Raw genomic sequence first — 22,384 nt, forward strand, 5'->3', positions numbered from 1 at the left:
ACCGACTGCATCTTCCGGGTTCAATTCCCAGCGCTCACGACTGTCTGTAACTACAGTTCCGGGGGAGGGGATCTGCCACCTTCACACGTGCAGGCAAAACAAGATTTGTTTCATTGTTTTATGTCTGTGAGTGTCCTGCCTGCACATATTATTCCATGCCTCATGTGTATGTCTGGTGCCCGTGGAGGTCAGAATTGGGTATCGGATCCCCTGGGACCGTAGTTGCAGATGGTTTGAGCTACCATAGGGTTTCAGGGAATCTAACCTGGGTATTCTGCAAGAGCAACTGCTCTTGACCGCAGAGACACCTCTTTAGATCATGCCTTGACTAAGTTCTTTTTTTTTTTTTTTTTTTTTTTTTTTTTTTTGGTTTTTATGAGACAGGGTTTTGGAGGCTATCGGTCCAGCCCGGCCTCGAACTCACAGAGATCTGCCTGCCTCTGCCTCCCGAGTGCTGGGATTAAAGGCGTGCGCCACCACCGCCCGGCTTGACTAAGTTCTTTATAGATGCAACTTTCATGGTCTCATCTGACTCTTCAATAGTCAAGGCTGCATGTTTTGTTTACATTTCCCACACTCGTGGTTGTGCAGGAAGCATTTCACCCACAAAGCCAGCTTTCCTGTCCCCAATTTTACCCTCAAAACAGGAACTCCATACGTGTGTGTGTGTGTGTGTGTGTGTGTGTGTGTGTGTGTGTGTGTGGCTCAGGTTGGTCTCACACTCCAAACCCTCTTGTCCCAGCCCCTGGTTTCTGAGACTGCTGTGTGTGCTACCGCGCCCTTTGTACATGAGCAATCCTAACAGGAAAAAAGCAAAGCTCCACTCTGCTCTCAAGTCTGCATCTTACTTTCTGCCGGATGGCCTGCTCAGTTGTGGAGCCTGTCCTGCTCATAATTCCCAGCACTTAACCCTCTCAAATGGTCCACACCCAGCTGCTTCCTGAGGCTACATGGGGAACTGCTGTTCCCGAGTCTTTCCCTCCCTCTTACTGGTATCCATTTGTGGATGTCCAAGCAAAACTCATCAGAGAACACCAGACAGGCATCAGGGGGAGGCCAGTCCCAGGTGGGCAGAAGTAGGGGGAGGGGAAAACTTACTTTCTGACAGGGTGCAGGAAGGCCCACGGGGAGGTTTTACAGGATAGTCAAGTGAAGGGACCCCAGAAGTTAACCCCCAGGGAGCTTCATATGGTTTCTGCTCAGCCCGTACCACAGACCAGGAGCCTGAGGATCAGATAGACTTTGCTCCTCTATCCTCTCTGCTGTGCTTCCATCCGTTCCCCCCCCCCCATGACTGCCTGGGGTCCTGGTGGCCCTTGTTCTGAGTTCCAGAAATGCTGTTCTTATCTAGTTCTGGCTCCAGAAGATGTGGAAGAGAGATTTTTGTTGCTACCAAGGAGAAGGCCTGGTCAGCAGTTGGCTGTTCCTATTAGACTACACACATCCAACAGTTTCACACACCCATAGTCCAACATTCACATGGACCATGAACACACACTCACACACACAAATAAACGCCCCAATTTACACAACATCCGCACCCATCCCCGCAGCCCAATACTCACAGATGCCTCCATACTAACACGTGCAAACAAATGTACACCATATACCCAATATGCAGGCACACCCACATGCAGATACCTGCTCACAGCACACAAACACACCAATACCTCCGAGACCCATGCATAGCATCTATCCAATATCCTCAATACCCACCCAACACTCATAGCTCAATACCCACACCTATACAAACATGCCAAACACCTATGCACACTCAATGAGCCTACCCCTACCACACACCCAACATTCATGCACAACATAGCATACACAAACTCACCCGGTACCCACACCAATCTATAGCACCAAATTCCTTCACACACACACACACACACACACACACACACCACTCATCACCCATGAGCAAATACCCTAACACTTATACAACACCAGCAGAGCACAGGTGTGTGTGTGTGTGTGTGTGTGTGTGTGTGTGTGTGTGTCTGGGGTAGGCTGAGGTTTTAACTTCTCCCATATGCCCATTCTCTGGGTGCGGCACAGTGGGGAAAGTTGGGCAGCTGCTAGGCTAATCTGTTTTTTTGTTTGTTTGTTTTTATTTTCTCCAGAGGATTTGGGAAGGAAAAGCCTCGGGGAAAGCACAGAATGAAGGAATGGGTCGGCCCCAAACTTATGGTCTTGGGTCCAGACTGTGTTTTGTGGGGTTTCTGCCTCTGTGAGCTGTAAGGAATCCCTTTCTAGTCTGGGCCAGGGAAGGCTGCATTCTTCTATACTTGCAGGGCCTGGAGGAAAAGTGCCCTAGGTGTGGAATAACATGTTTCAAAAGTTGTGTCACTAGATCCCCTGGACAGGGATCACTCAGAGAACAGGGGGGCAGGAGCTAGGCAGCTGGGGACCCCAGGGAGGAGAGCTGTGGTTGAGACAGAATGTCCCAGCGACGTGGCCTTCTTCACCTGATCCGGCTTGTCCTGGCCTCAATCCATCATGGGGTAGCAACTGGTTCTGGGTGGTTCATGCAGGCTTGGCCAGGCATAGTGATGAGGCTATAATTAATTGTATGAAGAATCTCCAAGGGCTGTAGATGTGGTGTGGTGTGGTGTGGGGTGTGTGTGTGTGTATGTGTGTGTGTGTGTGCATGTGTGGGTGCGTGCGTGCGTGCGTGTGTGTGTGTGTGTGTGTGTGTGTGTGTGTGTGTGTGTGTGTCTGCAGAACCTGGAAGATTCCTGGCTCCAGATTGGAGAGACTTAACCTTCCACCCACCCTCCCTGAGGCAGCTGACATGGGAACCGTCAGAAAGCTCTCCCTGTTTCTAAGATCGTTTTTGGAGACAGAGGAGGAGCCTGGCTCCTACCCTGTCTGGGAGACTGGATGCTTGATCAAGATTGGTGATAGATCCTTAACATCCCATGGTTCCTAGGGACAAGGATCTTGGGAAAGTCCATGTCCCAAGGGTTCCAGCCACTGAGTCTCCTCAGAGCACATTCCAGGGCCTGACGGGACCTGAAGCTGTGGACTGGAATGGAAGGAGGTGGGACGGGTAGGGTGCCTGAAGGGACATGGTGGACTGTGGAGGGCAGGGCTGGGTCTGGCCGGATCACTGATCAGTGCTAGCAAACTGTCCCCTCACCAGGGACAGCTACACCTACCCAGGTACTTTCCCTTCAGAAAAAAAAGGGCATCCTGAGCTGGTACAGGTCCACGGTGGGCAGATCCTGGTTTGGAGAGAGCTCCCATATAATTGCTAGAACAGTAGAGGCTAGGCTGTGGGGATTTTGCTATTGGGCTCTAGGTCCTGAATGCTCCTAGATTCGCCCAGAAAATGGACTATTGGGTCCTCTAGAATGACTAGGTTTCAGTTTGCAGAAACCTGGCCACGGATAGTGTAGCTCCTGGCCTTTGGGAGACAGGAGGGGAGGCAGAGAGACCCTGGATGGCCGCCTTCACAGGTCTTCATTCCTGAAGACTGAAGCCCCATACTCCACTTGTTGGAGGCCATGGGATCCTTACCATGAAAGCTTATGGTTTCCCTAGCATCTTTGGAGTAATAGTCAGGCCCCAGTCAGTGGTGGAGATCAGACCCTGAGTGGCTCTTTTCATGGAGGGTCCCTCGGAGACCCCCAATAGAGCAGTTGGTCCTATTAGGCTGGGCATCTCAGTAGGTAAGGACTCAGGATGGTGAACTATCGGGCCAAAGCTAATGCCATGGTTCCCTGGGGTTATCATGACTGAAAGGGTGGACAGCTGTGACACTGTGGACTTGGGGGCTCACCCTTTTCTATTCTGGATGTGTTGAAATCTTTGTCTAAAGTTGAGTGACTCTCTAAACTTTCTATCCTCCGGGGGATCTGGGGTTGTTTAGGAGCCTCATTAGAGCTGAGATGGAATGCTTCTTTAACCCAGGCTGCGTGCCCAAGGATAAGTGTCCTGGGTCCTGTCCATGAAAGGTTCTGCTCCCTGGTGCCTTCTCAAACCTAGCACCCAAAATGCCAGCTATTTCCACCGTATGGAGGAGGAAATGGGGCTGAAGATGCACGTGTCGTGTCGTGTCCCCCCCCCCGCCCAGGACTAGGAAGATCCCGCTCAGAAGAATGGCTCTGCTTTCTCCCAACCCTGATCCTTCCCAGGCAGTCAGCATTTGTGGAGTACGATGGAAAGCTGCAGTCAGGTTCTCATCTCCCGAATCGGACAGGGCAGGGCTGTGGTGTCAGTGCCTGTATGTGGCTTTGCAAGGCCCCGACCACAGGGGAAAGCAGAAGTTCGGGGAGGTTGACAACCTTGCCCAAGATCCCCAGAGATCGAGGTGGTCGGGTCTTGCTTCTTCTCAACCAGGGGAGACAGCTGCCACGGCCAAGCAGTAGCCCAGGCTTAGGCACCGGCAGGATGTGGAGGCTTGGAGGGGGCGAAGGTCCGAGGGAGGCCTAAAGACCTGGAGCAGAGGCAGGTGACGGGAGCCCATGGTGATTGGGGTGCTGTGGCGGCGTGTGCACCTTGGAAGAAGGCGCGGGTCAGGGCACGACTGGCAAAAAGGTCCCCGTCTCGGAGGTAGCGAGGGCGCTGCCGCTCTCTTGCCAAAATCATAGGAGCCCACAGTATTGGGAAGGAATAAATAGAGAGGCAGAAAAGGGTGCCGAAGGGAAGCGAGGCGGTCAGCTCAGGTCTGAGGGCGCGGAAGAGACCAGTGAGAAGGTCGGCGATGGGACCCCGCAAAGGGTAGGGTCCGCGCCCTGGGCGCCTATAGAACGGGTTCTGGCTCGGGTTCCCTGGTAAGTAGAGAATGGCAGTGACCCCGCCGTCGGGGCGCAGAGGCTGGGGCGCCCCCTCCGGCAGTGGCGTGGGGTCCGGGCGGGGAGGACAGGGGCGGCGCCAGGCAGCGGTGACGTGCGCGGGGGACGTGCCGCGCAAGGGATGAGAGCACTTAAAGTCGCCCCCGGCGCGGCGCCGAGCCGCGGAGGCGGGCAGAGGCGGACTCAGCGGCTGGCGGTAGCGGTGGCAGGTAGGTGCGGCGGGATGCTTGGAGCGCGGAGCGAGGCTGGGGCCCTCCAATCGCCCAGGGGTTGGGCCTTAGTTTATCAGGTGCCGGATCCGGGCCTGGAGCTCCTGGCTCCTGGTCCTCTCCCGGCCTGATTCTCCAGCCCCGGGTCTCTCCTGACTTGGAGAAACCTCTCACCACTGTAGCTCCACCAAATGGCCCGGAGCAGGCAGTCGCGCGCTCTCATCCTGCTTCCCTGCCTTCGCAGAAGCCTATCCATCCGGCAGCCCTCGGGGGCTGGACTGCTTCATCCAGGAGGCAGCTGCCCCGGACAACCAAACGTCCAGAGTATAAATAGCTTGGCCCAAGAGGGTTGGAGGGTGGCCGGGCGGCTGGAGAACCTGGGCTATATTTGTTGGGAATGCTATAGACTTCTTGGAACCCTGAACCTCTGGCGGGCATCAGTAGGCCGCCCGGGGAGAGAGGAGCACGTGCGCTTCGGATTGGTTGGGGGAGGAATGCCCTAGGGTCTCTTCCTCCCGCCTCCTCTTTACATCTACCTACCACCTAATCCAGCCACCACCACTAGCCCAAACGAGGCACGTGGAAGTGTGGTTTCCATCCATAATGGGCTAGGGTTACCCTATCCTCATTCCGTGGGAAAACCAGGTGCCTGCTCTTTGTCCGACGCGCAGGGCTGCATGTTCAGGGCGGCGGCAACTTTTTGTGATGGTCCCAATCAGGGCAACGGGGTGATCTGAGAGGCAAGGCTTCCTCCCATACAACACGGGGCGCAGTAGCTTGTCCAAGGCTAGGGGTGGATTCTGTTGGGGGGCAGGAGGTCATTTCCCAGGACCCTCAGCTTCATTCCATAGGCCCAAAAGTTGACTGGTGTCCACTGGGTGTCGGGTCTGCCTGTGCTGAGAGATGAGGACAGACCCGAAGGTGTGGGGACTCCCTCAGAATGGGCATAGCTAGGATGGTGTGCAAAATGATGGGGTCTACCCTTCAAGGGGCACTGGGGACTCTACAGAGGTATGTGTGGAGCCTTCTTGACGAGGACTTTGTAGTGTCGACAAAGCCTTGAACAACTAGCCATTTGGTTTGGCTCCAGGAGGGACTTGCCCACACCACCAGTGACCTTGGGGCAGGGCCTGCTTCCCCATATAAACGATCTAATACCCACTGCCTGGAAGTCTAAATTTGGAGGGGCAGCAAGGAGAAAGCACTGTTGATCTAAGAGCCATCGAGGAGTGATATGGAAGGGGCCAGTTTGTGGGACCCCCACCGTATGCCGGCGTGCCAGGATTTCTGACTAACTGACCAGGGACGGGGGTGGTGGTGCTGGTGAGGGGCCAAGTTCAGGGGGCACCTTGGTGTTCCAAGCCGGACCTTCTGGATGATGGTGCTAAGCAATTGGAGACGGCTCTGGACCAAGGCCTCGGTCCACCTGGCACTGGGCACTGGCATAGGGGAGGGGCAGGAATGGAGACCGCTCTAGTGAGGCCTCTGGCCTCAGTTTCCATCAGTTTGGAATGGGCCATGAGCGGCAGATGCACTTAGGAATTAGCTGCGAGGCCCGCAGTTTATCGGTCAGCATCCCAGAGGCTCGGCCGCGCGCCGCGGCTCGCTTCTGCGAAGGTCCAAGGGAAATGGCCCGCCTCGAAAACAAATATGCCGGTGAGTCGTAGGGCGCGCCTTAGGGCATGTGGCGCCGTGCTCTGCAAGTACGGTAGAGGCGGAGAAGGACCGCCTACTCCAGGCAATACGGCGGCAGCTCCTCCCTTGGTGTGGTCACGTCCCCCACGTCCCGAGGCCTCTCGGGCGGAGCTTCCTTCCCTTCCCGACCCTAGCCCGACCCACTGAGCCCCGCCCAGGTCTGCTGGACCTTTACCTCCAGTCCGCAGATGGGAGTGAGGCTGGTCGGGTCGGTTGCCTCCTCTAGTCCAAGCCCCACCCCCACCCATGCTTCTGCCATCTCCAGGCCTACCTCCTTGCCAGACAAGTGATGGGAGTTGGGGGGCGTTTATGACTTCTGAGCTTCCCTTTAGCCTTAGATCCTGGCTTTAGGAAGGAAGACTGCTTGGAAATCGAGGGTTCCACAGATAGCCTTGCGGAGGAGCGGCCAGTGCTGGCCTAGGTGGAACTTTGTTGGAAAGTGGCTCAGAGAGAGGGTCCCTAACCTTGCAGAGAAAGGGCTTTTACAGCGCAAGATGGAGCTGGTCCTTAGGACTGCCCCCAGTTTTGTGACAGCCAAGCGTTGACGATTCCTCACAAGGTGTGGGACTCTGGGTCCAACCATTTATCTTAGGACAGTCCCGCAGAGATCTCGCAGCCGAGGCCTGAGGTGGGGTGGTGGTTGGCTCTGGGCAACAGTGTCTGTTCTGGCAAACAAGACCAGTATTTCTACCCCACTGGCCCCTGAAAAGTTGATGTGAGCGGACAGGACAACTTGCAGCGGTGCCAGGCATGCCCTGGAGGCTGGGCAGGCCTGTAGAGATGGGGTGGAGGGCCAGGCAAGCCCGGGGCCCCACCTCTGCTGCACTGCCAGTGCCTCTCCAGAAAAGGCCCCTAGGGGCTTTTCCATGGCATACCTTTACACACCGGTGGGCTCGGGGCTGCGCGACCAGAAAGGAGAGGCACACGAAGGGAGGGAGAGAGGGAGGGAGGGAAAGAGTACTTTGAGCAACCTCTTGCCCTGCGTCCGAGGTACTGGCTGCTTACTTGCTTTTGGGGGGATCTGAAACGTAACTCAAGCAAGGTAGCTGCCTTGTTCCTGCCGCCTACTTAAGACCGTAAAGGCAGGGCCAAGGCTGGTCCCTTCTGATGACGGGCACTTAAGGGGCACCTGAATAGAACTCGGCGCTTGGACCACGATGGGCACCTGGTCTGCTTTCCTTGGGCTGATAGTCCAGGCCCTTGGATGCAAAGGGATGTTACATGGGACTCCCATGTGCCCTCCCCGGCTTAGGCCACAGCCAGTGGCTTTAGGCCTAGAGACTAGCTTTCGGGAGCACCTGGAGGCTTTCCTGACCCAGCCCCCATCCCCAGATCAGTTTTCTGTGACCTGGAGGCTGAGTTATTTCTGGGCTGCTTTGCATGCTTCTCTGGGAGGGTAAATGTCACTGAAAGGCCAGGCGGCTAGGATGTGCCCGTGGATGTGCTGTCAGAGGTGGGGCCCCTGTGGATATCGACAGGGAAGCCCTAGGGTTAGAGCACTGGCCTGCATTTTGGCCCATCCGTGCTGTTGTCTGGTAGCTCTCATCCCCAAGGCAGGCTGGGAATCCTAAGCTAAGGGATGTGTTGAGGCCTAGGTGACAAAAAGCAGGCTAAACAGCAGGCTTAAACTCCACCCTGGTTGGGAAATTCGATCTCTTTGAAAAGTCTCCTCCCTCTGCAGGGTCTCTGGTGACAGGCTGGGGTGGGCACTGGTGAGGCTACATTAGGGTAGTTGGCTCCAGGCTGGTTAAGGACATCGGTGGTGCTGGGCCTTGGCCGAGAGCTTCCCGTATTGATGCCATCATCCCCTTGGCACTGAAGGTGGCCCTCCATGTATTATTAGCCTTACACGGCAGCCATGAGCCTGAAAAGTTCCAGAACATGTACCCTTCTGACCTTGCTTGCTCTCCAAGACCCCAGTTGAGAGGGCACCTCATCTATAGCTGGTAATTATGTCCCCATTTCTGTCCTCCTTGGACTCTGAGAACTCCAGCATGTTTGTTTCTAATAAACAAGCAAAGGTAGAGAAACTTCAAAAGACTGGAGTAATTGTTAGTAACCTTGACAAATGCTGGATGAACCTGATACAGCCTAGGTGCCCAGGCTGGGAGCACCAATCCTCTCTGGGGGACCTCGGGTGTCCAGAGTTAGGTTAACGCTCACTGTGGGTTCTGGGCACACTCTCCTCTTTACTTTGCTCCGAAACTGGATTTTATGTTTTTACATTTTATTTTGTGAACACAGGGTGTGGGAGCACAGGCCTGTGTGTGTGTGTGTGTGTGTGTGTGTGTGTGTGTGTGTGTGTGTGTGTGTGCGTGTGCGTGCGCGCGCATGTGCATGCATGCATGTGTGCCATTGCTTGTAGAGGTCTGGGCAACCTGTAGGAGTCAGTTCTCTTCTTCCATCCTGTAGTAGGTCATGGGGATTGAACCCAGGCTGTCAGCCTCAGTGGCAGTACTGAGCCACCTTGCCCAGCCTGGATTTATTTTAGAAAGTGCAACAGAGGGTTGGGCATGGTGATGCGTGCCAGTAATCCCAGCACTCGTGAGTTGGGGGCAGGGGAGTTCGAGGCCATCCTGGGATGCATAGAGAGTTCCTGGCCAACGAGAGCTACATGGTGAGATAGTGTCTTCACACACACCAAATAAACAAAAAAGGTATCACACTTCTGTAAAGCCACAGTCTGAACAAGCAGGGACCCCAGTTGGCCCACCCCTCCCATTCTCTCCTTGGCCGCACCTTAAATTCTGGGACTGGGGTCATCCTCAGGGTTTCTGTCTTTTGGTCTCATATCTCAATGGTATATCCCTAAAATGTACTCCTCCACTCCGGTTTCTAGTTTTCCCTTTTAAAATAATCAAAGGCCTTTTAAACTCGGGGTTAATGGATAAGAGGTACCTGGCACTTGGGGTCCCACTGAGCATGTCCTGACTGTGGGTTTGAGTGGGGAGGGTCTCCGGCTGGGCCATGGTCAGAAGCAAGGTGAAGCCTTTCGGAGGCTGGTGTGCATTCCTAACGTGTTGTCTCTGAACCTCAGGGAAACCTGGGTCGAATGACACGGAGCTTCTGCTTCTTGGGACACAGTCTAGTTTAGCATGTCTGTGCCTCAGTCACGGGGACTCTGTTCTCAGGAAGGAGCCAGCAAAGGGACGGGGTTGGAGTCTAGAGAGACCCATGCCCAGCCTTTCCAGGGTGAGCAGTCAAGGTGGGAAGCTCTCCTGGTCAGCGGTGCCAGCTTCCCTTACACATCATGGCTTGGTTTTTTTTTTTTTCTCCCCAGAGCATTTGTGGAGACTGGACTGAATACTCAGGTCAGAGACTGACCCACCCGCTGCGGCTCGATTCTTGGTGAGATTGGGGAAATGAGGCTGAGTGACCTCTGGGATTTGGGGAAGACTATTGACGGTGAGGTCCATAGCCAGACGGAAACCTGGTCCTCACATCAACTAAGCTCCTGACATTCATGAAAAGGGAAGTTAGCAGTGGGTGGGTGTGGGTTTGAGGCATTCCCTGCTTACTTTAGCAGCTAGGGGCCAGAAGATCGGTCCCGTTCCCATAGATTGGTTATGAACTGCTGTCACGGCTGATTTTTTTTTTCCGTAACCCCAAGGCCTTCCCAGAATCCATCAGGATCTTCACCCTCTCCCAAAAGCCACTGTCATGGATGGTTCTAGGCAGAGTCATTCAACTACTAAGCTCTACCCAGGGAAAGTGGGAAGCCCCCCCCCCCCCAGATACCATAGCCTGTGTTTCTTCAGCTGCCTCTGCTCCAGACCCATATCCTCCAAGTCAGTCAGAACGTGGAATCCAGAGTGGGCAAAGAATGCAGCATGGTTCCTCAGGGGCAGGAGACGGGGCCAAGGCTGACCTCATTTAGACTTTTGGGGGGAATCAAAGGTATGGGAAGTATAGGTTACTGCTGGGATTAGGTCGTATGGCATAGCCTCTACCCAGCCCAAGTTTAGGAAATACCAGCCAGGCAGATTTCTGGGGTCTGTTCTTCACAGGAGGTCATGGGAATCCTGGTCGAGCCCTAAAAAGTCAGTGCACCCTATAATAGTCACCTATGTGGGGACAGACAGCTCCCCAAAGTACCAGTTAAGGGTAGCCAGGGGCGGGAGTCCTGAGCCAGGGATAGCAGGCTGCCCGTGGCTGAGCTGTTGTAGGAGTGGCCGGGTGCCCAATTCTGAGACTCCTCCAGGTGCTGTCCTGTGTGTTTCTGTCCCCACCCTCCTCGGCTGGGCTGCAGTTGAAACGATCACCCTGGCAACCTGAGTCAGCTCTGTTTCTTTTTCTTTCAGGACGAAGCGAAACCAGCCCTCCTGGCTATGGGAGGTGCTGTGGTGGACGAGGGTCCCACCGGCATCAAGGCCCCCGATGGGGGCTGGGGTTGGGCCGTCCTCTTTGGCTGCTTCATCATCACGGGTTTCTCCTATGCCTTCCCCAAAGCGGTCAGCGTTTTTTTCAAGGAACTCATGCATGAGTTTGGGATTGGCTACAGTGACACGGCCTGGATCTCCTCCATCCTGCTGGCCATGCTCTATGGCACAGGTGAGGTGGGGCTCAGGGGTGTCCCCAGGGGAGCACAGAGGAATATGGGGAGAGCCCTTGAGTGGGTGATCTTGCCAGAGAGCTATTGGTTCCCTGAAGGGAAAAGCGTCTTGGTCCCTGTCTGGGTGGGTGGGTGGGTGGGTGGGTCGTGCTGACACCCAGTGGTCAGGCTCCTCGGGCAGTTCCTTCAAAGAGGTTGAATGCTTGATGGCCTGCTTAGGTCCTGTGAAGAGCCGGGCTCTGACCGGTGCCCACGAGACACCCTGCACTAAGACACCTGTCCCTCCACCCCCCAGCGCCCAGCGCACCTGATAAGTTAAAATATTCTGGCGGGCAGGGAGAGGGCAGAGTCAAGCTGGAGGCCTGGCTCTTCCCTCCCTCAAGTTACCTACCTTCTCTACACAGGCCCGCTCTGCAGTGTGTGTGTGAACCGCTTTGGCTGCCGGCCTGTCATGCTTGTAGGTGGCCTCTTTGCCTCCCTGGGGATGGTGGCTGCCTCCTTCTGCAGAAGCATTATTCAGATCTACCTCACCACGGGAGTCATCACTGGTGAGTGGGGGGAGGGGGGCGGGAAGAGGGGGCGGGTCACGGGATGACGACCTGCAGACTTTCTGCTCTTCTTGACGGGTCTGAGTTTGGGTCGGGGGGGGACCCTTCCCTCCCATCCATAACTGTTTGCTGGGATGAGTGAGTGGCTCTGTACTCTGAGACCCACCATCTGCAATGGAGCCTGTGCCCAGGGAAGCTGGGGCACGGATGAAGGTCTCGGAAGACACAGGGGTCTAAGCTGCCTTGCTTGGAAATATGAGTCACAGGGGTGTAATGCCGCCTTTTCCTGCGAGTCTTGGCCCTGGGGTTTAACTCTGCTCTCCTTGGGGATCTGGGCCTGAGGTCTCGTGCTGCCCTCTCTGCAGGCTTGGTTTCAAGGGTCTCACACGGCCCTTCTTGGTGGTCTGGTTTCTCAACACTACTGTCTGTCCTTGTCCTTGGGAGTCTCATGCTGCCCCCTTTAGAGGGCTGGGTATAAAGTCTCACATTATCCTTTCTGCAGGCTCGGGTCACACACAGGGTGTCCCGCAATGTCACCCCCACCCCCAATTAGAATTCTGGTTTGAGGTCTTAAACACTGTCCTTCCTTACAGGCTTGGGTCTGGCTCTCAACTTCCAGCCCTCCCTCATCATGCTCAACCGATACTTCAACAAACGGCGCCCTATAGCCAACGGGCTGGCAGCAGCAGGCAGTCCAGTGTTCCTTTGTGCACTGTCTCCGCTGGGGCAGCTGTTGCAGGACCACTATGGCTGGCGAGGCGGCTTCCTCATCCTGGGGGGCCTGCTGCTCAACTGCTGCGTGTGTGCTGCGCTCATGAGGCCACTGGTGGCGCCCCGGGCGAGTGGTGCGAGTGGGGCCCCGGCACCCCAGCGGCCGTCAAGGCAGCTTTTGGACTTGAGTGTCTTCCGAGACCGTGGCTTCCTCATCTATGCAGTGGCTGCCTCCATCATGGTGCTGGGGCTCTTTGTGCCTCCAGTGTTCGTGGTGAGCTATGCTAAGGACCTGGGTGTGCCTGACACAAAGGCTGCCTTCCTTCTCACCATCCTGGGCTTCATTGACATCTTTGCCAGGCCCACAGCTGGTTTCATAACGGGGCTCAAGAAGGTGCGGCCCTACTCTGTCTACCTCTTCAGCTTTGCCATGTTCTTCAATGGCTTCACCGACCTGACAGGCTCCACGGCCACTGACTACGGTGGCCTGGTGGTCTTTTGCATCTTCTTTGGCATCTCATATGGCATGGTGGGGGCTCTGCAGTTTGAGGTGCTTATGGCTATCGTGGGCACTCAGAAGTTCTCCAGTGCCATCGGTCTCGTGTTGCTATTGGAAGCTGTGGCTGTGCTCATCGGGCCCCCATCAGGAGGTGAGTGCGGCTGGCAGGGGACACCGGGACAGGGCAAGGCCTGGCCTCTCTGAGGAGGGGGGCTACCTACCCCCCCCACCCCTTCCTTTCATACCCTGCTTTAGGAGACTGGGAATGGTAGGCTCTGGGGCCAGCGGATGTCAGCAGCAAATGCTGGCTCTGAGCCAAGACACACAAACTTGACAGCTCTACCCACAGGGTCTGGCAGCTTCTTCAGAAGTCTGTACACCACAGGGGCAGCTTTCAAGGGAATGGGGCAGGATTTGTTACTTTGGTCCTTTTACTTTCTGAGGTCCAGCCGAAAAACACTCCATTGAAATTGAGAATGGTTTTGGCTGGAGAGGGCGGCCTCGCCATCCTGGACCTGGGTCTCTCACTCCACAGACCTTTCTGATCCCCTTAAAGCCTCTGGCTGCTCCTTTCTCCAAGAATGGTCTTGGGGTGCTCGGTTACTAGATATATAGGGCCTTGCTAAGCCATGTTTTCTTTCTGGGGGGGTCTATGACTGGGAAGGGGGTTTAGACCCCCGTGACTGCAAACCTTCAAGGCCACTTCTATCCCTTTTGATTCAGCCTTTGCGATCACGGGGAGGAGGAAGAAGAAGAGGCTGGAGAGGGCTGGGCGGATGCTGCTGGGGATGGAGTTCAAGTCAGACAGGGTGGCTGCGTGTGTGAGGCATTTCCTCAGCGCCAGGAGGTGGATCTTTCTAGTGACCTGGGTCTTCTTTGCAGGCAAGCTTCTGGATGCAACCAAAGTTTACAAGTATGTGTTCATCCTGGCGGGGGCCGAGGTGCTCACCTCCTCCCTTGTGCTGCTGCTGGGCAACTTCTTCTGCATCAAGAAGAAGCCCGAGGTGACACAGCCTGAGGAGGTGGCTTCGGAAGAGGAGAAGCTCCACAAGCCCCCTGTGGATGGGAGGGTGGACTCCAGGGAGGTGGAGCACTTCCTGAAGGAACAGCCTGAGAAAAATGGGGAGGTGGTTCACACCCCAGAAACCAGCGTGTGAGCAGCCTCACCGGGCGGGCAGGGAGCAGGGAAGAGGTCCAGAGACTGGCAACGCTCATATTTATTTCACAAACAGGACCAGCTGAGGCGGGGCCATCATCGGCTCAGCTCTGGCTGCCTGGTCAGCGGGTCAGTGTTTTGCGGGGAGAGGTGGCGGGGTGGGAACCCGTGTCATTCCAAAGTGGATCTGTGGTGAAGCCAAGGAAGCCCCACAGTTACCAGCCGCCTATAGCAGGGACCCAGCCTGCCGAGTCCAAGCAGCCTGTGCCTCCCCCGCCCCCCCACTGTGGCCAAGGACCTAGAAACCCACACTTAGGAGACAACACGACTTTAATCAGAGGGGCGGGGCTGGGGCAGGCTGGCAGGTGGGTGCTGCCTGCAAGGGTCCTCCCTGATCCCACCCACCCTCATCCTACCCCCCATTCTCCAGCCCTAGTTTCCTACACTGCCAATCATCGCTCTCTGTCTAGGGGGACAAAGAGCTCCTTCCACCTGAGAAGGTAGAAATAGTCATGTGTGCAGGAGGAGCACCAGAGGCTTGTCTCCCGGGAGCTGTCTGGTTCTGGGCGGTGGTCTTCACCTGAGTCCCACCTTTGTTAAATAACAAAATGGCTGATTCTTAAGAAGTGGTTCTGGTCTTCATTAGCTCTCCCAGTTCCGCCACAGCATTCATATGGCAGGAGGAAAGGGGGAGAGGGGAATAGCAAAGGGCGGGGGAAGCCCCATGCTAGAGAGGGGGGGTACCCGGGTGGCACTTGGAGGCCCCGGGGAACCCCTAGGGGTGAGGAGGACTGAGCTGCGACCCAGTTTGAGCTGTGTTCACTGTGTGTGGGGCTTCCGGTGTTAAGTACGTTTCCTGCCTTCCATTTATTCGCCCCACTGAAGGGCTGGTAAATTTCTCTTAAGGGATCGGCACGGTGCTGATGATCTCTGTTCCCCGTCCTCTGTCCCAGCCCATGCTCAGCACTCAGGCTTGCCCTGGGCACCTCGCACCCACCTGCCCTGCCGCCAGTGGCGGCCTGCGTGCCTGGAAGCCCGGTCAGAGGCCGCTGGGGCCGCCTCAGTAGGTGGTACGTCGTGGGCGCTGGGGACGGCAGCGGGCACCTTGGCGGGCCGCATGCAGCCGGAGAGACGCCACGTCCCTGCTCCTCTGCAAGGAAAAGGAGGCGAGTTGCTCATATCTGGGCCCTGCCTCCCATACACCCTGGTGGGTCTGGCCCTGCTCAGCTCTATGAGGAGGCCAAGGGCTTGCAGCTCTAACCCAAGCTCAATACTCTGGGGTTCCTCTCCCTCTCAGGTGATCAGCTGGTGGCGGCTGTGGTCACATGCGTCCTGGAGTCTCATTTGCCAACCTCACCAGAGAACGTGGGGATGGCAGGGACCTCAAGGCATGCCAAACCCCAACTGTGGCCATTAGCTGCCCCTAGAAACTAAGGAAGGGACAGAGTGGTGGAGAGTGGGTACCATTCTGGTGCAGGGGCGGGCCTGCTTTCTCTGCTGTGTCTGGTTGCAGCAATTATACTAGGGGGAATCATTGGTTGAGGGTGGCTGGGGGACAGGGACGGAGGTGGGGTGGAGTGGGGGCAGGGAGGGCTTGCTCCTAAAAGTGTGCACTCATCAGACTCATTTCCCAACCCCTCACGGCCTAAACCAGCAGGTCATGTTCGTCCCACACCTGCACCCAGAGCAGGTGGTATGTGAGAACATGACGCAGTCAGAAAATGGAAAATGGTCAGGCTTCATGCACATTAAGACAACATGGTTAAGATGTGGGGACCTTTTTAGTTTTCTTAAAGGAAGATGCTTCATGGCCAAGAGGCCCACAGTGGGCTGGAGCTTTCTCATGAGGCCTCTCTTGAGCCTGTGTGTGCTGGCGGGACCCCACTCACACCCTAGGGTGGTAGCCTCTGGGCTCTGTAGTGAGGTGGCTTCACCTGTCTGCATTTCTGCACTGAGATATTTTCCATTTGGACAAAAATTATGGCTGCTGGGGAACCTAGAGTAGTGACCAACCCTGATAGGTGATGTATGAAGCCAAGACGACTTGGGTGCTTGTAAATGCTCCAGCAGCAGCTGGGGGCTCACTGAACATGGCTGCCCTGTAGGGGTTGAATGGAGTGCCAAGGAAGGTTGTATTCAGCATACTATGAAGACCCAAGCCTGAGTGACATTGGAGAGACCTGCCCAACCACACCTACCTATAACTGGGTCTTCAAAGGTCCAGGGGAACAGATAAGATATCCCAGCACCCTCAGAGTCTGAGGCAAATGAACTAGGCTTATGGGCTACTGGATCCCTTACCCTACTCTTGGCAGAGAACTAAGAGGAGGAAGTGAATGGCCAGCAGCAACCTAGGCGCTAGTGGCTACTCATCTGAGGAATCTGGGTAAGGCAGCTACTTAGATGCACAGCCTTCAGTGTGATCCACCCAGCCTCTGGCTCCAAGTCCTGATCCTCTCTAGCACGAGCGCCTTCACAGGAGGAGGGAAGCCATACCTAACAGTGGATTGCTTATAGGGGCCCCCTGCACTTTGCCTGGCAGTGACCAGAGGGAACTCCAGACCGAAGAAGGCGCCAATGGAGGCAGAGCTAGCAAGCACTAGCTCTGTTTCCGTGGTTCTTAACCATCCTAACACAGATTCCCTAACTATAAAACTATCATTGCTACTTCATAACTGTAGTTTTGTTATGAATCACAGTGCAAATATTTTTGGAGATAGAGAGTTGTTAGAGGGGTTTTGCTCCACAGGTGAGGGACAGTGGAACAATAGATTCCTTTTTGGAATCCACCAAGCAGGCCAGAGGCTAACTTGGGATGCTCAAGGTACAGGCAGCACAGCTGAAGAGTGTCTTGGAAGAGAATGCCAAGTTGAGGGTAGGGGTTAGAGGGGCAAGAACTCAAGCCAAGACTGGGAGTTCCCCTCTCTAGCATGGTCACATCTGTCACATACAGGGAACTGTCGAGTGGGTTTTGGCCATAAATCCCGCCAGCACTTGACTGCTACAAATGCCTCCACAATCAACTGGCCAAGCTCATCAGGATGTGGGATACCGGTAATAATTCCCAAGAGGATAGGTCTCTACAACAGCAACAGATAGCCTGTGCCTGTCCCTCAAAAGGGGTGCTGCTATAGAAAACGCCTGTGTGCACGGATGCCTTTTCCAGTTATGTCAGAGCTAAGGCAGTGGGACACACCCACCTCAGTTCCTTCCCTAGCAAGTCGAAAATCAAACAACTGACACAGAGGTTATGTGGGCTAGGGGCTTGTATCTCATAAGGTGAGTATAGGGCTCAGAGAACTGTCACACTATCCCTAAGAAAACTCTTAAGAATACCCACCTATGTACACCAGAGTCCAAGTCAGCTGACAAAGGACAAGCAGGATGTCACCCTGAACAAATTAGCTTTACTGGGTCTGTAATACCAATAGTCAGAAGAGTTCCAGGACAGCCTGGGCTACAGGAAGACTGTCTTAATCTCAGAGCCACCACCCACACCAAGTTGACTTTCACTTGGTTTACAAATACTGAAAATTCAGCTGCTAAAAGAAAGACCACACAGAGGGGAGGGAAGAAAGGTAGAAGTCATTATGAATTTATTATTTACACAATTGTTAAAGTACACAAATACAGTGGTAGTACAAACGCACAGCTCAGAGACTGGTCACCAAGACACAGGTTGATACACACATTCTAACTACGCTTCCTGCGAGTGATGATGGGATTAAATATTAGGCAAGAACCGTCAGCCACACCCTGGAGGACTTCCAATGGGCCTAATCTCAGCACAACCCAACAGGGCCAGGCTGAGCCTGGATCAGTCTCAAGGCCACCCCGATACCCCTCCGGCACCACAGATATCTACAAAGAACACTTTCCAGGCAGGCCTGCCACTGGAGAGAGGAGGCCCAACTCTGATAAAGGATTTGCAACAAAAATCTCAAATTTGCCCAACCCTCCCAACCTCCCCCTGCACTCCCAGACACACAGTCCCACCCAGTCAAGTCCCTGCACCCTAAAATGCTTGCAGAGTAACCAGCTCAGGACTCAGAAAGAAGCACCCACGGGCTCAGATGGCTGGCTGGCAGGACTAACAGCCACATTCTGGGATGCTACCACATCAGCAGTGTGTTCCCCCACCCCAGGCCAGTGCTCAGTACCGGGGAATTCTGGGAAGAAAGGAGAAGCCATGGCGGCACCATTAGAGCCCAAATCGAAACAAGGAGACAGGTACCCAGCATAACTCTCTCCACAGGCAGACAGGGAAAATAAGAGATGGACCCACACACGTGTACTGCACCCCATTTCTCAGACAGGGAGCTCAGGTCCTGCTATCTCTTCATATCCGGTGCACATGGTGGGGAAGAGCATGTTGGCATCCTAACCGCCAGCGGCAGAGCAGCCCAGCCCGCAGATGTGTCCAGCTGAAGATCACGAGGCTCGTGGCACCACACCTTTCTGGAGGTGAAGGGTCTAGATTCAGGTAGGCAGTCACCTGCTTCTTGGCACTTTGGGCTTGATTCCCTTTGGCCACTGGTCCCTTTGGGCAAACCATGGTGTCTAGGACAGCCTGCTCCCTGGGCTCTGAGCAGAGAGGTGATGACAGACCTAAGTGGCATCAGTCTGTTTAGCAACTTCCCGAGTTCAAAGGCATAGAGGCAACCAACCAACACTACCAAAACAGCAACCCTCTCTCCAGGGACCAGAAACACAAGCTCAGCTTTCAATCTTGGAACTCTCCAGCAGTCCACAGTGACCTCAAGGCCTCTGCATGTGAGTTCTTCAGTTTTGACTTCCTTCTTGCCTCCTTTGGGAAGACCATCATGCCATAGTGCTTTGCTGAGAATATGCCTGCTGCACCCTCGCTCCATGGCAGCTGCACTCTACCTGCTCTGATGACTGCAGGCTTGTCAGTTTTCAGTGGGGAAGAGTAAGCAAGATGCCCAAATGAGGCTGATGGGAGCCCACAAGACACGCACACACACACAACTGATGAGTATTTCCTTTCCAAAGTGAACAGTACAACACGAGAAAACAAAACAAACAAAACACACATCATCCTTGACACTCACATGTGCCCCTCTCTTGCCTGCCTCCATTTTACACAGAAGCTCCAAGCCAGCATGTCTTAGGATTAAGGTCAACATCTTTTTTAAGACCGCAAAAACAGACAAGAAAGAAACAATAAAAAGACAGATTTCTTTACACAGATTTAAGCCAGTAATTTTTAGCAAAATGATACAAAACTGTCTTAACCAAGTAGAAGACTGGTAGCTGCGGTGGGATCGTCAGGGAGTGCAGGTCCGCCACCACTGGTGGGAGCTGAGAGGCTCTTCACAGGGAGTCGGGTTCTCTCTGCAATGGTCTCCCAGCCTCTGCTCTTCATTCCAGCCCCATGATAACTGAGCTCACATGGGGCCACGGTGCAGCCCCTGGCGATGGCAGCTCTTGGAGCCTGTCCATTTAGTTTGTGTTTTGATTCCCCATGAGCATCGCTGGGTGAGTGGCCTGGAGAGCTCCCGGCGTTAACATTTCGGGTTTAGACCGGGGGGCGTGTCACTAGTAAAGCCATTGGTAACAGAGTAGATCAGCCATGCATTGTCTGCCCTTCACAGCAAAAAGGAGAGTTCTCATCGGTGCACGACAGACTGAAGACCACTGGAAGCCACCCGACCGGGAATCTGTCGGAGCCAAAGCACAGGACAAGGTCAGCATGAGGCCAAGGAACAGGCCAGCCAGGCGTTTGGGCGCACATAACACAATAGAGCCTGGGAGGGAAGGGACACACTGCCACCTGGCTTCAATCTAAACACCTTCACCCCTGGCTGCACAGAAAGGCCTCTGTAGCCAGCCAGGACAGGTGTTGAGCAGAACACAGGACAGGAAGATGGGGAAAGAGGAGGCATGCAAGCAAGGAAACTGCAGAGCTGTGCTCCTGTAGATCCGAGTGGAGCAGTGACACTTGCTCCCAGCCTCCCCTTCCTGGAAAGAACTTGAAGCTCTGAAACAGGCATATCCCTTAGGGAAGATAGGAAAAGCAACTCTTATCAACACATTTCCAAGAGTGCACACACGTGTTATAAATGGAGCAGATCTCCCAGCAGCACAACCCCCACCAAAGCTCAAGCCTCTGATGGAAGGAACCACCAAGTGCCATGTGGCCAACAAGAAAGGAGCTCAGCGTGGACGCCCAGCCATGCATTGACGGCAGAGGAGCAGGTGCCTGTGACTGGGTTAATAGACAACAGCTGCATGGACAAGATGGCTGGGCAGGTACCAAGTTTGGAAAGAAACACAAAATGAGGACAGAGATAAATGAAAGAGAGGAAGAGGGATGACTGAAAAAGCCAGGATGGGCAAAGACCACCAGAATCTGCATGTAGCAAGAGCTCAAGAAAGCCCAATACCAAGCGCGGCACCACTCAGCTGAGTACAACAGACACACGTGCCAGCACACCTGCCCAGAGCCAGCCAGGCCTGAGGGCGGTTCCAGCGTACCAAATGCAATTACAGGGAGGCGAGAGGACAAAGGCACAGCAGGATGCTTCCCTAAGGTCACTTGGTCCAGAGAGTCTAAGGATGCCAGCAATCCCCCAGATTGGGCAGCTCACCACAGCTACCCCATATCCATTACATGGAGAAAAATAAGCAGAAGAAGCCTCACTCTACCTCCAGCAGTTGGCATGCAAGCCCAGCCCACTAGCGAGCCCAGACGACAGATGGGAAGCTGCTCCCACCTTGCCTGGCACCTGCCACCTGCAGAGCCCCACCCTGAGCACACTCACCCAGTGCTGCCTTCCGATGGAGACGAGCAGCTACTTGCCGTGGTGTTCGAAAGGAATGCTATTCTGAGGTGGGGAAAAGACAGCTGTTGGTAAGTGTCCTGCTGGCCAGACCAGCACATGAGATCCTGGTCCCCTGACTGCCTGTGTTGAGCTTGAGTTTTGATGTGCCCTTTGCCTTCAACAGGTCAAGACACCAACAGACACTTTGGGGACTCCAGCTAATGGCAAGTCTCTCCACACAGTGCATGAACTCATCACTCTCTCATGACCCTTGATAAAAGTGGCCATTGCTGTTCCAGCAGAACCTTCCTAACTTCATGTTCTACAGAAACTGCAATCTAGTGGGCGGCGGAGCTGAGGAAGCTCTACAAATTGGTTTCACAGCACTATGCAGCAGGTGGGAGGGATAGCACCTCCCAGGATACATCCACGGGACACACTTCCCCCTAATGAAAGCACCAGGATGAACTTATTTTAGGGCAGATGTGGGTTAACTGAGGTATCAAAAGCCAATAACTGGTACATTTTGAACTGTGTTACGCAGGAGACCAAGGAAAAACAATAGCGATCCAATGATCAGATGCCACGCAAAGCCTATGTTCTTTTGGCTAATGAGAGCAAACTCACAGATATCAGGAAACAGTCTCCCTACTGCAAGTGCTCTTCAGGGAAGGGAAGATGCCAAGGAAGAAGCAGCTGCTGCTTGCAGGGAAAGCCTGAGTGAGGCTGAAGTCCTGCAGAAGAGGTCACTCCAGTGACCTGTACTTTATTGTCGTCAGACGTGGATAAGGGCATTGGACACTTCTAAGACTGGCTTTAACTGGTGTAAGGACTTGTGGGTATCACACTGTACCACACAGGATGCACCAGCTATTAGAAAACCAGCAGCTGTAGATAAAAGAAGCTCAGCAAAAGATATGTGCTGCTGAAGCAAGGGCTTATCCATGCATGGTACTCTCCAGCTCACTGTGCTTAAGTACACGCCACCACTCCTTCCTGAACCCCAACTCTCTAGGGAGAAGTCACTACTGGCCTGTCAAGCCTGGAGGAACCCTGTCAGCCTTTAATTTCCAAACCTCAGAGCAGATGCTTGACTGAGGACCTGAAGAGTGGAGAAGGAAGCACACCATACACGGTACAAGCACAAGGATGCTGGTAATGCTGCACAATGAAAGGGATGCCCTTAGGATAGCTGCCTTTCAGTGTCAGCAAAACTCCCCCAAAGGTGCAGCTGGGAACATAAAGGAGCATTTGGAGACAACTAGAACACAGGCAGTCTCTAGAAAACCCCCAAGGTAGCCAAAGGAAAAATTAAGGAAGAGAGCCAGCCTCCCAACCACATTCAAGCCAACTAATAGTTATCCATGTAGAACATGAGAAACCAAGCAACCAGAGACTTGATTCTGAGGCCCAAGTTAACCATGTGGAGA

The 22,384-nt window shown here is 54.4% G+C and overlaps 2 protein-coding genes across 5 annotated transcripts in view; one reads left to right on the plus strand and one right to left on the minus strand.

The window, feature by feature from the left end:
• Positions 1–4,900: 4,900 nt before the first annotated feature.
• Positions 4,901–14,792, plus strand: Slc16a3 (solute carrier family 16 member 3). The gene is made up of 6 exons (XM_005069785.4): positions 4,901–5,008; positions 9,984–10,051; positions 11,005–11,254; positions 11,660–11,803; positions 12,397–13,164; positions 13,896–14,792. The coding sequence occupies exons 3-6, from the start codon at positions 11,032–11,034 to the stop codon at positions 14,168–14,170; spliced, it is 1,410 nt and encodes a 469-aa protein (XP_005069842.1). The 5' UTR covers positions 4,901–5,008; positions 9,984–10,051; positions 11,005–11,031; the 3' UTR covers positions 14,171–14,792.
• Csnk1d (casein kinase 1 delta) overlaps positions 13,344–22,384 on the minus strand; it is a 31,888-nt gene continuing 22,847 nt past the window's right edge. Inside the window, exons 9-10 of one of the 4 annotated variants that reach the window (XM_040747902.1) lie at positions 15,167–15,319; positions 13,344–14,123 (exon numbers count right to left, since the gene is read on the minus strand). In XM_040747902.1, coding sequence (XP_040603836.1) covers positions 15,230–15,319 — 90 coding nt within the window. In that variant the 3' untranslated portion in view covers positions 13,344–14,123; positions 15,167–15,229. 4 annotated transcript variants of the gene reach the window in all.

This window comes from Mesocricetus auratus, unplaced genomic scaffold, assembly GCF_017639785.1.
Source record: "Mesocricetus auratus isolate SY011 unplaced genomic scaffold, BCM_Maur_2.0 Super-Scaffold_100007, whole genome shotgun sequence".
NCBI classification, from domain to species: Eukaryota; Metazoa; Chordata; class Mammalia; order Rodentia; family Cricetidae; genus Mesocricetus; species Mesocricetus auratus.

Bases quoted from the DNA above. Each gene is read 5' to 3' on its own strand.
- Slc16a3 (XM_005069785.4), top strand. From the start codon at position 11,032: ATGGGAGGTGCTGTGGTGGACGAGGGTCCCACCGGCATCAAGGCCCCC. The intron at 11,804-12,396 runs GTGAGTGGGGGG...CCTTCCTTACAG, and splicing joins CACCACGGGAGTCATCACTG to GCTTGGGTCTGGCTCTCAAC. The intron at 13,165-13,895 runs GTGAGTGCGGCT...TCTTCTTTGCAG, and splicing joins CATCGGGCCCCCATCAGGAG to GCAAGCTTCTGGATGCAACC.